We start from the raw sequence: 13,750 nt of genomic DNA on the forward strand, positions 1-13,750 counted from the left end.
AAGCCCCCACGGGTGACCTGTGCCACGAGGGGAGCACATAGGGGGTCCCCAAAAAGGACAGTGTGGCGCTCCCCCCCCCCCAAATAGGAGGTCCCCAAAAAGGACAGTGTGGCTCTCTGCCCCCCCAACAAATAGGGGGTCCCCAAAAAGGAGAGCGTGGCGCTCTGCCCGCCACCCCCCCCCAACTTCCCAGTGCGGAAAAACATGGAAAAGTGAAAATGAAAATGAACCGTTTTCCGGGAATCCCTGGGAGTGAATGGCGGCCACCCAGCTGCCCCCCCCCCGGCACCCCAAAACCCACCACAGGTCCCTCTGCCCCCCCCCGGGAAAATCACCTTTTGGGGGGCAGCCCCCTGCGCAGCCACCCCCCCAAATCCCGTGCGCCCCTCGGGGGGGCGGGGGTCGTGGCTGTGGCCTCTCCCCCGCGGTGACAGTGGCTTTGGGGTGCCACCAGCTTTGGGGTGCCACCTGGGGTGAAACAGCCGGACCCCTCTGCGCAAAGTGGTTTATTGGGGGGGGGGGGGGGGGCGGGAAGTGGGGGGCTGGTTCCTGCCCTTTGTACAGGCAGGATGTGACCCACAGCCGCGTGCCGGCGGGGACCCGATGGCTTGGAGGGTCCCCAGGGGCACCCCAGCCCCCGGGGGGGGGGGGGGGGGGGGGCTCAGCTGGACCCTGGGGGCTGCCAGCCCCAGTGCTGTGGGGTGGAATGGGGGGACGAGGGGGTGTCATGGTGCTCCCCCCAAGCACCCCGATGTACAGCCCACCCGAGGGGGGCTTGTGGGACCAGCTGGGGGGCGGGGGGGGGCGGAGCTGCTGGCTGGGTGCACCCCACTTTTGCCCGTGCCCCCCCCGAGCCCCAGCTTGGCCCCGGGGCAGCTCTGCGAGTGATGCCGGCCTTCGTCCTCCTCCTCCTCCTCCTCGCCTTCCTCCCCCGCCCGGGGTGCTGGAGGGTCCCACACCAGCCCCGCAGCCCCCCGCAGGAGCCAGGGGGATGCTCTGGGGGGAAACTCGGGGGGCAGCAGCACCGACGTGGGGACCCCCGCCTGGGGGGGCAGCAGCGGCGGGGGGGCCAGGACGGGAGGGGCGATGGTGGCCCAGGCATGTGGCGGGGGGCCCAGGGCCGGCAGTGGCAGGGGGAGGGCAGCCAGGCGGGGAAGCTCTTTGGGGACCCCCAAACAGCAGCAGGACCCCCCAAAGCGGGGGGGGCACGCGGGGCTGAGACCTGTGGGCAGCGAGACGGCCAGCGTGGCTAGTGGCCGCGGTGCCAGTGTGGCCACCGTACGGCACAGCCCCCCGGGGTCACAAGGGGTGCTCCAGCTGCCCCCGTCTCCCTTGACCTTGCCCCCCCGCCCCGGGGGGTGCTCCTCCCCCCCCCCCCCCAGTTCTCCCAGTCACAGCCACTGGGTGCTGCTGTGGGACCAGCAACGGCGCATCCCTGCCTGCAGCGCGGCCCCCAGCACCCTGCCCCCACAAACCCCCGGCCCCCACCGCCCCGCAGCCCCCTGCCCCACCGCCCCCTGCCCTCCCTGTCCCCCAGGCAACCCTTGGCACTTGCCACCCACCAGCCTCGCTGGCCCCACACTTACTGGTCCCGCTGGTGGCCACCCTCTTCTCCCACGTGTTGGGGGGCCGGGGTCCCCGGTGCCAGCCCAGCGGCTCCGCCAGCACCCGCCGGCTCAGCAGCACGCTCAGCACCGACTGCAGGGACAAAAAAGGGACGTGGCAGCACCCAGGAAGGCCACTTGTCCCCAGGGGGGTCCCCAGCCAAGCTGTGCTCCCCCAGACCCCCTACCTGGCTTGGCGAGGAGGGGGGCACGGTGGGCGGGGGGCACAGGCAGCGGGGGTCCCACGGCGGGTGGGTGAGGAAGAGGAGTTTGCTGAGGTTGAACTTGTAGGTGAAGCGTTTGCCCTTGGCCTTGTGCAGGATGCGCTTGTGGTAGTAGTACCTGGGGGGCAGGGGGGCGGGGGCGTCAGGGGGGATGGGGGGGTGGGCACCCCAGGCCAGGGGCTGGGGACTCCCCTTGGGTTGGTGGATGTCACCCCATGGGGTCTCCCTGCGATGGTGGATGTGACCCCAAGGGGACTGCTGGGATGGTGGGTGTCACCCTATGGGCCCCCCCTGGGATGGCAGATGTCACCCCATGGGGTCCCCCTGGGATGGCGGATGTCACCCCATGGGGTCTCCCTGGGATGGTGGGTGTCACCCCATGGGGTCTTCCTGCGATGGTGGGTGTCACCTCATGGGGTCCCGCTGGGATGGCGGGTGTCACCCCATGGGGTCGCCCTGGGATGGTGGGTGTCACCCCATGGGGACCCCTGGGATGGCGGGTGTCACCCCATGGGATCCCCCTGTGACGGTGGGTGTCACCCCATGGGGACCCCTGGGATGGCGGGTGTCACCCCATGGGATCCCCCTGTGACGGTGGGTGTCACCCCATGGGGACCCCTGGGATGGCGGGTGTCACCCCATGGGGTCCCCTGGGATGGCAGATGTCACCCCATGAGGTCCCCTGCGATGGCGGATGTCACCCAATGGGGTCTCCCTGGGATGGCGGATGTCACCCCATGCGGTCCCCCTGGGATGGCAGATGCTGCCCTGTGGGGTCCCCTGCGATGGTGGGTGTCACCCCATGGGGTTCCCTGCGATGGCGTACGCTGTCCCACGAGGTGCACTGGGATGGCGGGGGTTCTGCCCCCCCCTGCCCCCCACCCCCAGCAGCACCTGAGCGCCCGGCTCAGCTTGTCGTAGTTCATCTGGGGTTTGCGTTTTCTCCTGCCCCACAGTCGGGCCACCTCGTCAGGGTCCTTGATGACAAACTCCCCGTCCTCGCCCTGCTGCCAGGCGATGACATGGCGGAACTCCTCCTTCTGCAGCAGCTCCAGGATGAAATGCCATAACTGGATCTGCCGGGAGCCGGGGCTGGACTCGGCTTTGCACCCCCAGGTGGGGAGGGCCAGCCCTGCGGAGCGAGGGGGGCAGCTTAGGGCTCGGGGGGGCCTGGGGGGCATCACCCCAAGACCGCCGCTCCCACCCCATGCAGCTCCTTAGCCCCCAGGAAGATGGTGGTGGGATCCGTGCCCCATCCCGGCGTGGCAGCCCGACCCTGGGTGCGGGCAGGGGGGCAAGTGGGGGGCTAAGGCCCTTCCCCCCTTCCCTCCCCGGGGCTTTCCCCGCTGGCTGGGCTCGGCGGCCGCTCACCTGGTAGCCAGCAGGAACCGGGCAGGACGGGCAGCCCCTGGGACCGGCACCCACACGGCATCCTCCGGCCTGCGAGCAGAGAGCAGAGCCCTGCGGGGAGCACCCAGCACCGGGGGGATGAACCCAGCACAGGGGGGATGCACCCAGCACTGGGGGGATGAACCCAGCACTGGCGGGATGAACCCAGCACTGGGGGGATGAACCCAGCACCGGGGGGATGCACTAGGAACTGGGGGGATGGACCAGGAACTGGGGGGATGCACCCAGCACAGGGGGGATGCACCCAGCACTGGGGATGCACCCAGTATCCGGGATGCACTCAGCACCAGGGGGATGCACTAGGAACTGGGGGGATGCACCAGGAACTGGGGGGATGCACCCAGCACAGGGGGGATGCACCCAGCACTGGGGATGCACCCAGTATCCGGGATGCACTCAGCACCAGGGGGATGCACCGAGAATAGGGATGCACCCAGCACCGGGGGGATGCGCCCAGCACAGGGGGATGCACCCAGCACTGGGGATGCACCCAGTGCCAGGGGGATGCACCCAGCACCGGGGGATGCACCCAGCACCGGGGGAATGCACCCAGCACTGGGGGATGCACCCAGCACCGGGGGGATGCGCCCAGCACAGGGGGATGCACCCAGCACTGGGGATGCACCCAGTGCCAGGGGGATGCACCCAGCACCGGGGGATGCACCCAGCACTGGGGGATGCACCCAGCACCGGGGGGATGCGCCCAGCACAGGGGGATGCACCCAGAATGGTGATGCACCCAGTATCTGGGATGCACCCAGTGCCAGGGGGATGCACCCAGCACTGGGGGATGCACCCAGCACCGGAGGGTGCTGCCGCGGTGGTCCGTGCCCCCCGACATGGCTGGGGCAGGCCACGCCGCTGTACCCCATGGGGACAGTCGTGGCCTCACTTGCAGGGGTTCGGTGTCACCAAAAATCCAAACCCACCAGCCTCCACCACTTCCTGTGGCATCCCGGACTGGGGGGACCCCAGCCCCCCCACCCCACTCACCTGCAGCCCCACTTGGGGGGGGGGGGGATCTGCCTGGGTGGGAGCTGCTGGGCTCTGAGGGTCTCAAGGAGCATCACCTGGATATATAAAAAAGGGGGGGGGGGGGGAGGGGCGGGTTAAGCGTAAATCTGCTTACACCCCGCGGGGAGGAGAGGGAGCCGGGGGGAGCAGGGGGGTCGGGGTGCAGGGGGGAGGTTTGGGGGTCCCTGCCTGGCTGCAGCAAAGGCGCTGCTGGGAACCCCCCTGCCCCTTTTTTGTGCAAAACCCCGGGTTGTGCCCCTTCAGCTGCAGGTGCCCAGGGCTGTGCGCCCCCCCGTGCCCGCCCCCCCCCCCCCCCCCCCCATTTTATCTGAGTGTGATTCCAGATTCAGCCAAAAAATCAGAAAAAAAAAGGGATGGGAGAGATGGGCAGGGTGACAGCGGCTTCATCCCCTCCGCCGCCCCCTCCTCTCCCTTATCCCAGCGGCTGCGGCGCTTCCCTGGCCCCGTATCCCAGCCGGGTCAATAAAAACGGGGCGATTTGGGACATTTGGATGGGAGCAGGGGGGGACACCCCTCCCCCCAGGGCTTGGGTGCCGATGGAAAGGCTTTGTGCCCAGAACTTTCCTCTCCTAATTTCCTTTCCTTGTTTATTCTCCGTCTCTCATTAACGAGGGCCTCGATGCCTCTTTCAAGTGGTGCAGGGTGGGGGTCTGGGGTCCCCGTGAACCCCACAGGGGCTGCTGAGCCCAGGGGGTGTTTTCCTGGGGTACCCCATCTCTGGGCGAGGGGCCCCCATGGATTAGGGGGAGATGAACCAGGCAGAACCCACAAACATGGAGTGGGGGTTCTGAATTGGGGCAGGGGGTCCTGGGTACCCTGCTCTGGGGGTGGGCTGGCAGCCAGGATGGGGGGGGGACGGGGACTGGGGGGGCGCAGGGGAGGGTTTGAGGCTGATCCCACAGGGCTGGCTGGGATTTGGCTGCGTTCCTGCCCCTTGATCTCTCCCAAATCCCACTCCAATCTCCTTAGGCGGCCCCCCCAGCCCTGCCCGGGCATCCCCCCCCCACCACCCCCACCCCCCCCAAGGCAGGCAGGGGTGAAGGGCCTGTTTGTTTAAAAGCATTTAATGCTATTAAAACAAGCGGATTAGGGAGCATCGGAACAGGCGGGGGGGGGGGGGGGAACGACACGACACGGGACGACAGGGACCCCAGTGGGGCTGCGGCGGGGGCTCATCCCAGGTATGGGGCAGGGAACGGAAGCTGCCGCAGAGGGATGGGGAAGGAGCATCACCGCAGCCACCCTGGGTGGCATGTCACCCCCTCATTGCCCGGGGTCTGGAGACCCCCTCGCATGTGCTGCAGGGTCCAACCCGCACCCTGATAGGGACCCCCACCCTGGTGGGGACCCCCACTCTGGGCTGGGAGCATCCTCTGCTGCTGGTGGCGGTTTCCCTCCTCCCTCCCTGGCCCTGCTCGTTCCCATCCTTCCGTCTCCCGGGGGATTGAAAATGTTTCAAACAGGAACTCCCTGGGCGAGGGGGAGGATGATGAGGGGATGAAGGTCACCAGAAAGCCACAGCCCTGGAAACATCCAGGCAAGGTGCTGAAGGGGGTCCTGGGGGGGCCAAGCTGGTCCCCAGGCATGCTGTGTCCTGTGACAGTGGCATCCCCTGTCCCTGGCTCCATCCCTTCCTGTGTCCCAGGGCTGGATACGGCCATCCTGGGGCTGGATATGGTAGTCCTGGGGCTGGACATGGTAGTCCTGGGGCTGGATATGGCCATCCTGGGGTCCTGGGGCTGGATATGGTAGTCCAGGTCTGGATATGGCCATCCTGGGGCTGGACATGGTAGTCCTGGGGCTGGATATGGCCATCCTAGGGCTGGATAAGGTAGTCCCAGGGCTGAATATGGTAGTCCCATGGCTGGATATGGCCATCCTGGGGCTGGATATGGTAGTCCAAGGGATGGATATGGCCATCCTGGGGTCCTGGGACTGGATATGGTAGTCCAGGTGTGGATATGGCCATCCTGGGGCTGGACACGGTAGTCCTGGGGCTGGATATGGCCATCCTGGTGATGAATATGGTAGTCCTGGAGCTGGATATGGTAGTCCAGGTCTGGATATGGCCATCCTGGGACTGGATATGGTAGTCCAAGGGATGGATATGGCCATCCTGGGATCCTGGGGCTGGATATGGTAGTCCTGGGGCTGGATATGGTAGTCCAGGTCTGATATGGCCATCCTGGGGCTGGATACAGTAGTCCTGGTGCTGGATACGGCCATCCTGGGGCTGGATACAGTAGTCCCAGGGCTGGATATGGCCATCCTGGGGCTGGATACGGCCATCCTGGGGCCGGATATGGTAGCCCTGGGGCTGGATTTGGTAGTCCCGGGGCTGATATGGCCATCCTGGATCTGGCCGTGCTGGGTGCTGGGGGAGAAGGGGGCACTGGATCAGGGTCCTGACCATGGAACTCTTATGGCCGCCATGAGGAGCAGGGCTGGGATTTGGCCTGGATATTGCCAGCTTCATCCCGTGCGCTCAGCCCTAATCCTCAAAACTCTGGGGTTTTCCCTTGCTGCCTAAATCCTCTTTGGAGCCGGCACCAGGGTGGTGCTGGCTCAGGGGCACCGACACCAGCAGGCAGGATGAAAGCCCACCCTTGATTTGGTGAAATTGGTGAAAATGGCAAACGAGAGCCGGTCCTGAGCAGCCTCGGGAGCATGAGGCCAGCACGATGCCCCCGAGCATCTGCAAAGGGACATCCCAGGACATGGGTGGGCGCCCTGGGGGGGAAATCAGGGGGTTGGGGGCACCGGCTGTACGCTGTGCCCGCTCCGGTACCATCGTGGTGGGCATTCAACCCACGCCGGGAGCGAGAGGGACTCTGAAGGGTGCTGAGACCCCTGGGTCCCAGCCAGGGAAGGGCTCGCGGTGCCTTTCCCAAATCATCCGTGCCAGATCGCTCGGGGGTCTCCTACCTCCCACCAGCGTCCGTCTTGCGGTGTCTCCTTCTCTCTTCTGCTCACCACAAGGAGAAGGACACCACACAGCCTGCCGCCTGCTGCCACTGCCACCCTCCTCCTCCTCCTCCTCTTCCTCCCACCTGGTCCCCACAAGTGATGGGGATGCAGCTCCCTGTGCACTGGTCCCTCCCTACGGTGGCACTGATGGGGACGCCTGGGCCGCTAAATGCCAGCAGGATCCTGCTGGAGAAGCAGGAATCCAGTAGGGATGTTTTGGTCAGAACGGGGTTTCACCAGCCCTGGAAGCCTCTGGAAAACCCTCCCGGAGCCATGGACAAAGCCCAGGGGAAGCAAGAAAGCGATGGGACCCTCCCCAGTTTATCTCCTCCAGCAACACAGGGTCACATCCCAGCCGGGAGGGATTTGGCTTCGGGAAAAAGCCGGGATCCAAAGGGTAAGGCTGGGTGAGGAGGGGTTGGGGCACAGACCCCCCCCCCATTTGCCGTGGGGACAAGCCCCGCTTGGCTTCACCATCTGGGAAAGCCATTGGCAATGGTGGGGGGCAGCACTCCTCTCCATGCCCCCTGCTCTGCCCAGTGTCAGGGAATTAAATCCAGGGCTGTTTCCTGGTGAAATCAAGCGAGAGGAACAGGGTGGGAACTGGACCAGGCTGGGGGGTGACTGGTGGGTGGTGGTGGTGTGAGGTGGGGGCAGAGGATGGCTGCCAGGGGTCCTGCCTGGGTGCCCACCCCGTTGGGAGCCACAGGGCTGATGTTAGATGGAATTATCCAGGTCCACAGCACCCAGACCTCAGGGCTGGAGCAAAGCCCTCCCAGCTCCCTGTGCCACATCCAGATCCCAACTACCGCATGGCTCATCCCATCCCATCCCTATCCCAGCCATGTCTCATCCCCATCCCCATCCCATCCCCATCCCATCCCCATCCCAACTGTGTCCCATCCCCATCCCATCCCATCCCCATCCCATCCCCATCCCAGCTGTGTCCCATCCCCATCCCATCCCCATCCCATCCCATCCCCATCCCAGCTGTGTCCCATCCCCATCACATCCCCTTCCCGGCCGTGCCCCATCCTTATCCCATCCCCGTCCCATCCCCTTCCATCCCCATCCCAGCCACATCCCATCCCTGTCCCATCCTGCCCGTGTCCCAGCCCTGTCCCATTCCCATCCCACACCCATCCCAGCCATTTTCCATCCCTATCCCAGCCCTGTCCCAGCCCTATAGCTGTGTCCCATCCCCATCCCAGTCATGTCCCATCCCCATCCCATCCCATCCCATCCAATCCCATCCCATCCCATCCCATCCCCATCCCATCCTCATCTCAGCCCGGTCCCTTCCCCATCCCAATCCCATCCCCATCCTTTTCCCATCCCATCCCATCCCATCCCATCTCATCCCCATCCCATCCTCATCTCAGCCCGGTCCCTTCCCCATCCCAATCCCATCCCCATCCTTTTCCCATCCCATCCCATCCCACCCCATCCCATCCCACCCCATCCCATCCTGGCACTGGTCCCCCTGGCCGGCTCCCACTGCACACCGCGATGGAAAGAGGGAACCCCTGGCATGGCTACCAGTGGCCAGCACCACGGTGGCCACACCAAGCCGTCCGCACTGCCAGCCATCCCGGCTCTGCCTGTAGCGCTCCTGCCCGCGGCTGGAGCCCAGCCGGAGCCAGCCAGGCACGTCCTGGCACCACCAGGCCCGGGTGGAGCCGGTGAACGTTTCTTGCCGATCCAGGAGCTCGCTGGGAATCCCGCAGGGTGTAGCTGGCTCCCGGCTGCCCACCCATTGCGACAGCGGCAGCCGCGGCGGCACGGTGCCAGGGCCCCTGGGGCACCCAGCGTTTGGCTACCAAAGCGGCGGGCAAGTTGCCGCTCCTTCGTTTTCCTTCCATGTAATTGGGAGGAAAAGCCCAGGCGGTTTGGGATCTGTTCAGGCTTGAACTTCTGGAGCGTGCTGGGAGCGAGCGGGATGGCGAGGCGGCACTGCTGGTGCCGGACCAGTATCCCACCACATCCCAGCACCCAGGGCAACCCGTGTGTGGCTTCCCCTTGCCCTGGCGCAGAGCCGAGGGATGCTCCCGGTCCCGCCGGGATAATCCACTGAGATGCCTCCATCTCCCCTGGGATGGAGCTGCAAAGCGCAAGCCGGGATCGATCAGTCATTTCTCATGGATTAATCCCCCCATCCCGCTAGGAGAGCTCACAAATTAAAATAATAAGGGGGGTGGGGGGGTGGGGAAGGGAGCGGTGGGTCGGGAGTGAGGAGCGGAGCCGGGGGATGGCCACGGATGGCGGTGGCTGAGCCGAAGGGTTGGGGTGGAGGGGAGCAGCCAAACCTGGGGAAAAAAGGAAAGGAAAAGGGAAAAATGGGATGCAAAGGGAAGGGGAGGGGGTGTGGGGGTAAGCAGAGGGAGCTCACCTGAGGGGGGGGCGGGGATGAAGAGCGAGAGGAGGCAGTGGGAGAGAAGGGGAGGCAGAATCGGTAGAGAATGATAAAAGACCAAGAGCAGGAAAGGGAACGGGAGGAAGGAGGCAGGAGCCGGGTGCTGGGGGGCTCGGCCCGGAGCAGGATGAGGCCGGTCCGTGTCCCGCTCCGGTTCCGAAGCCTCTTCAGGTCCCATCAGCCGGGGGAGGAGGTGTCAGCTGCGACCGATAGGAATCGTGCTGACACCCCCGGTAACAAACACCTTTCACTCACCCTTTCACATACCCCAGCCCCCCTCCAGCGCCCACCCCCCACCAGCACAAGCCGCCCCCCAGCCCCCAGCCGCCTCCAGGCCCCTTTTTGGCTGCAGCCAACGTTGTGCAAAGCCCACATGTCGGGCAGGATCGGGCCCTGGGGCTTCACGGAGCCAGGACGGGGCGGCTCATCCCTCCTCCCGGGCGCCTTTCGGGTGCCAAGGGAGGATTACCAGCACCCCGGGCAGGAATGGGGCTGGAGGTGGTTTTAATTGCCATTAAGAGGAGTCTGGGACTGGATGAAAGAGCTTTGGGGTTTTATTGCACCTGTGAATTTGGGGGGGTCCAGCAGCACCAGGCTCCTGCCGACCCGAGGGGGCCTCCTGGCTGCCTCCCTGCGGGAAGCAGAGACCCCTGTGGTAAATCTGGGGGGGTGGGGGGATGCCAAGAAGAGACCCAGGGGACTTGCGAGCGTGGGGAAATCCCCCGTGGGTCTGCAGGCTCGCTGCCCTCGGGGGGGGCCCTCCCACGCGCCCAGCTGCACACGAGCATCCCCCCCACCCTGCCGTGCCGTGCCGGGCATCCCTTCCCAAAAAGGCTTTGGAAAGTCCCGGAACGATTCCCCCCCACACCCCCCATGCCACGTTATCCAGCCTGGCGTGACCCTGCTGGCGTGATGCTCCGGCACCGGGGAGATGCTGGGCCACGGCGCGATGCTGATGGATGCGGAGCTTCATCCCCCCCATTCCCACCTCATCTTCACCCCCTGCGAGGAAAAGCACGGGGACAGCGGTGGTCCCGGGGGGATGTGGGGTAAGTTTGGGGCAGGGGGACCCCCATCCCTGGCCTGGATCTTGCTGTGGCTCCTGAAAAGAAGGGAAAACACCCTGGGGGGCTGTTTCTTAAACCGATTTTTTCCTTTCCCAGGGCTTCAATTGACACCCTGAGGGGCTGGAGCCGCAGCACCGGGCAGCGGGGCCAGCACCATCCATGCCAGCCCAACGGATTTGGGAGCAGATGGATGCAGCGGGGATGCCTGCGCCCGGAGCAAAGCATGGACCACCTCATCCCAAACGTGTTCTAGGATGGAACAGGAGAAACGTGGCCGTGGGCAGGGACCGAGGGGCAGGAGCTGGTCCCCAGCACCCCCAGCTTGGCCGGATTCTGCTCCCATCGGATCCGTCGCCCTGCGTAACCGTGGGGGGCTTCGCTTGGGGGGGCACAAGGCTCAATGCTGGCAGGAACAGGTGAAGGCATGTGATCCCCGGTGTGGATTTTTGGCCCCCCCAGTTCCCTGGTTTCCAATTAAGAGATAAAGCAATTACCTGATCAGTGTGGGGGGAAGGGAGGAACGGCACCGAGCAACACCAGCAGCCCCCCCGCACCAGGCAAGGGGGTACAGGGGGGGTGAAGGAAGGGGGAGAGATGGAGGTGTAGAGGGAGATGCAAGTGCCCCCCCCCCCCCCCAAATCCTCCCCCGAGGGTTCACTTCCAGAGCTGAGGATGGGGAACCCCCCCCCAAAACCCCCGACTCTGTGAGGCTGCAGTATCAGAGCCAGCGCGGCTCCAGCTCGGGGAGTGCAGAGCGAGCAAAGGAAGGAGGAACAGCATGAGGGGGGGCTTTCCCGGCCCCCCCATCGCTCCCCCAGTGCCAGGCTTTGAACTTGGCTCTTGGCCGTGCCGGGAATTTGGGAAGGGGGGGGGGGGCGGGGAGCACCTGGCTGGAGCGCAGCCCTGGCTCTGGAGCGCGGGCCAGGCTCTGCATCAGCTTTGCCATCGCCTCCCGGCACCGAGTCTGGAAAATTCCCGCTTGGATATTGCTGGAAATTTCTAAAGATTAAACCTCGGTTTTCCCAGTTTGGGTTCAATTCTCCCTTGGTTTTCCCTGGAAAGCAGACAGCGTTCCGCTCCAGAGAATCCTCAGCGGGGCTGGGAGGGGGCTCGTCTTCATCGTGAAATTGGAAGAGCATTTGCAGTTCTCCCTTTTAACGAGGAAGTTGGAAAAGCAGCTGCTAAAGTGCCGTTTTTTCCCCCTTATTTTCCTGGCTGCTTTTCTGGGAAGGGCCTGATCCTGTGCAACAGCATCCCCAGGGTGGGGGACACAACTCTGCCGGCTCCCACACTCGGGACCTCGTCGTGTATTGAGTTTGTTCTGTTGGTTTTTGTTTTTTGTTTTTTTTTTTTCTTTTTAATTAACATCTTGCAAACTGCCAAAAAGGACCCATCTATCCCCAAAATCTCTCGAATCCCACCCCCCAGGCTGACCAGGATGAAAAATCCCCCGTGCTCAGCACAGGCACCAGCCCCAGCAAAACCAGCGTCTTAAATTCCCACCGAATTGATAAGTACTGACTGATAAATGAAAAAAAAATCCACCACGAGGATTAGCCGGCTGTCAGGACCCTAGTGCCTGCGTCCTTGGAATTGATGGGTATTTAATTAAATATACTTCTAATTAAATTAAGTGGGTGTCTGAGGAAGGGAGAGGAAAGCTCTCACCAGGCGGCTCCATCCTTCCAAGAAACATGGCGTGAACAGGAGGGTGCCCCAGCTGCCCTGCTGCTGTTGGCAAGAGAATAATAATAATAAATAAATAATAATAATAATAATAATAATAATAATAATAATAATAATAATAAGGCAGGGCTGGAAAAGCAATGGCTATGGAGAAGAGCCCGGCAGTGGAAGCAGAGGGCTGAAAGCCAGGAGCTCCATCCCCTAATCCTCCCCTGACACAGATCCCTTCCCGTGCTCAGAAGAAGAAAAATAAATTTAAAAAAAAAAGCCCCGAGTGGCCGCCCCAGCCCGAGCGGGGACCCCCAGGCCAGCACATCCCAGCCCCTTCATCCCAGCCCCTTTTCCACTGGAGAAATCCTATAAAAAATAGAGGGAAGCCGCACTGGCCTCGGGGTGGGATTTAAGCCAGCTTTAGCTTAAATTTAAAGAATTTTGTTTAAACCCAGCAGCTGGGGCCATCCCAGCCCTGCATCCCGCTTGGAGCTTCCCAAAGCTGCAGCCACCGGCAAAGCTCCGTCTGCCCATCCGTCCCCGCCGGGTCCCCTCGCAGAGCTGGTCCCCAGGAATGGGGACAGGCCGTTGGGATGACTGCGTTCCCTTGGGAAGAATCCCGCAGGGGTTTGGGATGCGTTACCTTGGGAAGAATCCCATGGGAATTTGGGATGCGTTACCTTTGGAAAAATCCCATGAGAGTTTGGGATGCATTACCTTGGGAAAAAAAACATGGGAATTTGGGATGTGTTATCTTGGGAAGAATCCTGTGGGAATTTGGGATGTGTTATCTTGGGAAGAATCCCGCTGGGGTTTGGGATGTGTTACCTTGGGAAAAATGCCACGGGGGTTTGGGATGCTGCGGTGGGAGCAGTGGGTCAGCTCCTCTCCAAAAATCCAGCCAAGAGCATCTTGATCCGCAGCGGATCCGGGGGCGGCCTTGGCTCTAGGAAAAACTTGGGTGATGCTGGTCAAGTGGCATCACCCACCAGCCCCGGAGCGAAACCCCCCCAAGGACCGAGCGACCAGTAGAACTGCTTATTTAAAAGGTTTATTTAACTTTTTAATTTGAGGTAAAATACTTTTTTTTTTTTTTTCTTTTTTTTTTTCTTTCAACTTCCATAACAAAATACAGAGCTATCAGATACCCCTGGAAAAAAATATGTATATTATACATATATTTCTATAACATTACATCATATATATATAATATATATATGCAACCTTTTTTTTTTTTGAAGACTTTATAGAAAGTGGAACGTCTAAAGGCACTGCACAATGGAGTATTTTAAAGACTACTTTACATTGTTATGTACATATACACACACGTTCCATCCTGCTCTCCGTGGACAG

The 13,750-nt window shown here is 62.8% G+C and overlaps 1 protein-coding gene across 1 annotated transcript in view; it reads right to left on the minus strand.

Annotated features, from left to right (window-relative positions):
• The window catches only part of LOC129734331 (ETS translocation variant 3-like protein), a 5,131-nt gene extending 1,871 nt beyond the window's left edge, over window positions 1-3,260 (minus strand). Inside the window, exons 1-4 of the mRNA XM_055697217.1 lie at window positions 3,200-3,260; window positions 2,723-2,960; window positions 1,793-1,946; window positions 1,587-1,698 (exon numbers count right to left, since the gene is read on the minus strand). Of these exons, the coding sequence (XP_055553192.1) occupies window positions 1,587-1,698; window positions 1,793-1,946; window positions 2,723-2,960; window positions 3,200-3,260 (565 nt within the window). The remainder of the gene's footprint in view (window positions 1-1,586; window positions 1,699-1,792; window positions 1,947-2,722; window positions 2,961-3,199) is intronic.
• Between the last annotated feature and the right edge of the window lie 10,490 nt (window positions 3,261-13,750).

The sequence above is a fragment of the Falco cherrug genome, chromosome 19, assembly GCF_023634085.1.
Source record: "Falco cherrug isolate bFalChe1 chromosome 19, bFalChe1.pri, whole genome shotgun sequence".
NCBI classification, from domain to species: domain Eukaryota; kingdom Metazoa; phylum Chordata; class Aves; order Falconiformes; family Falconidae; genus Falco; species Falco cherrug.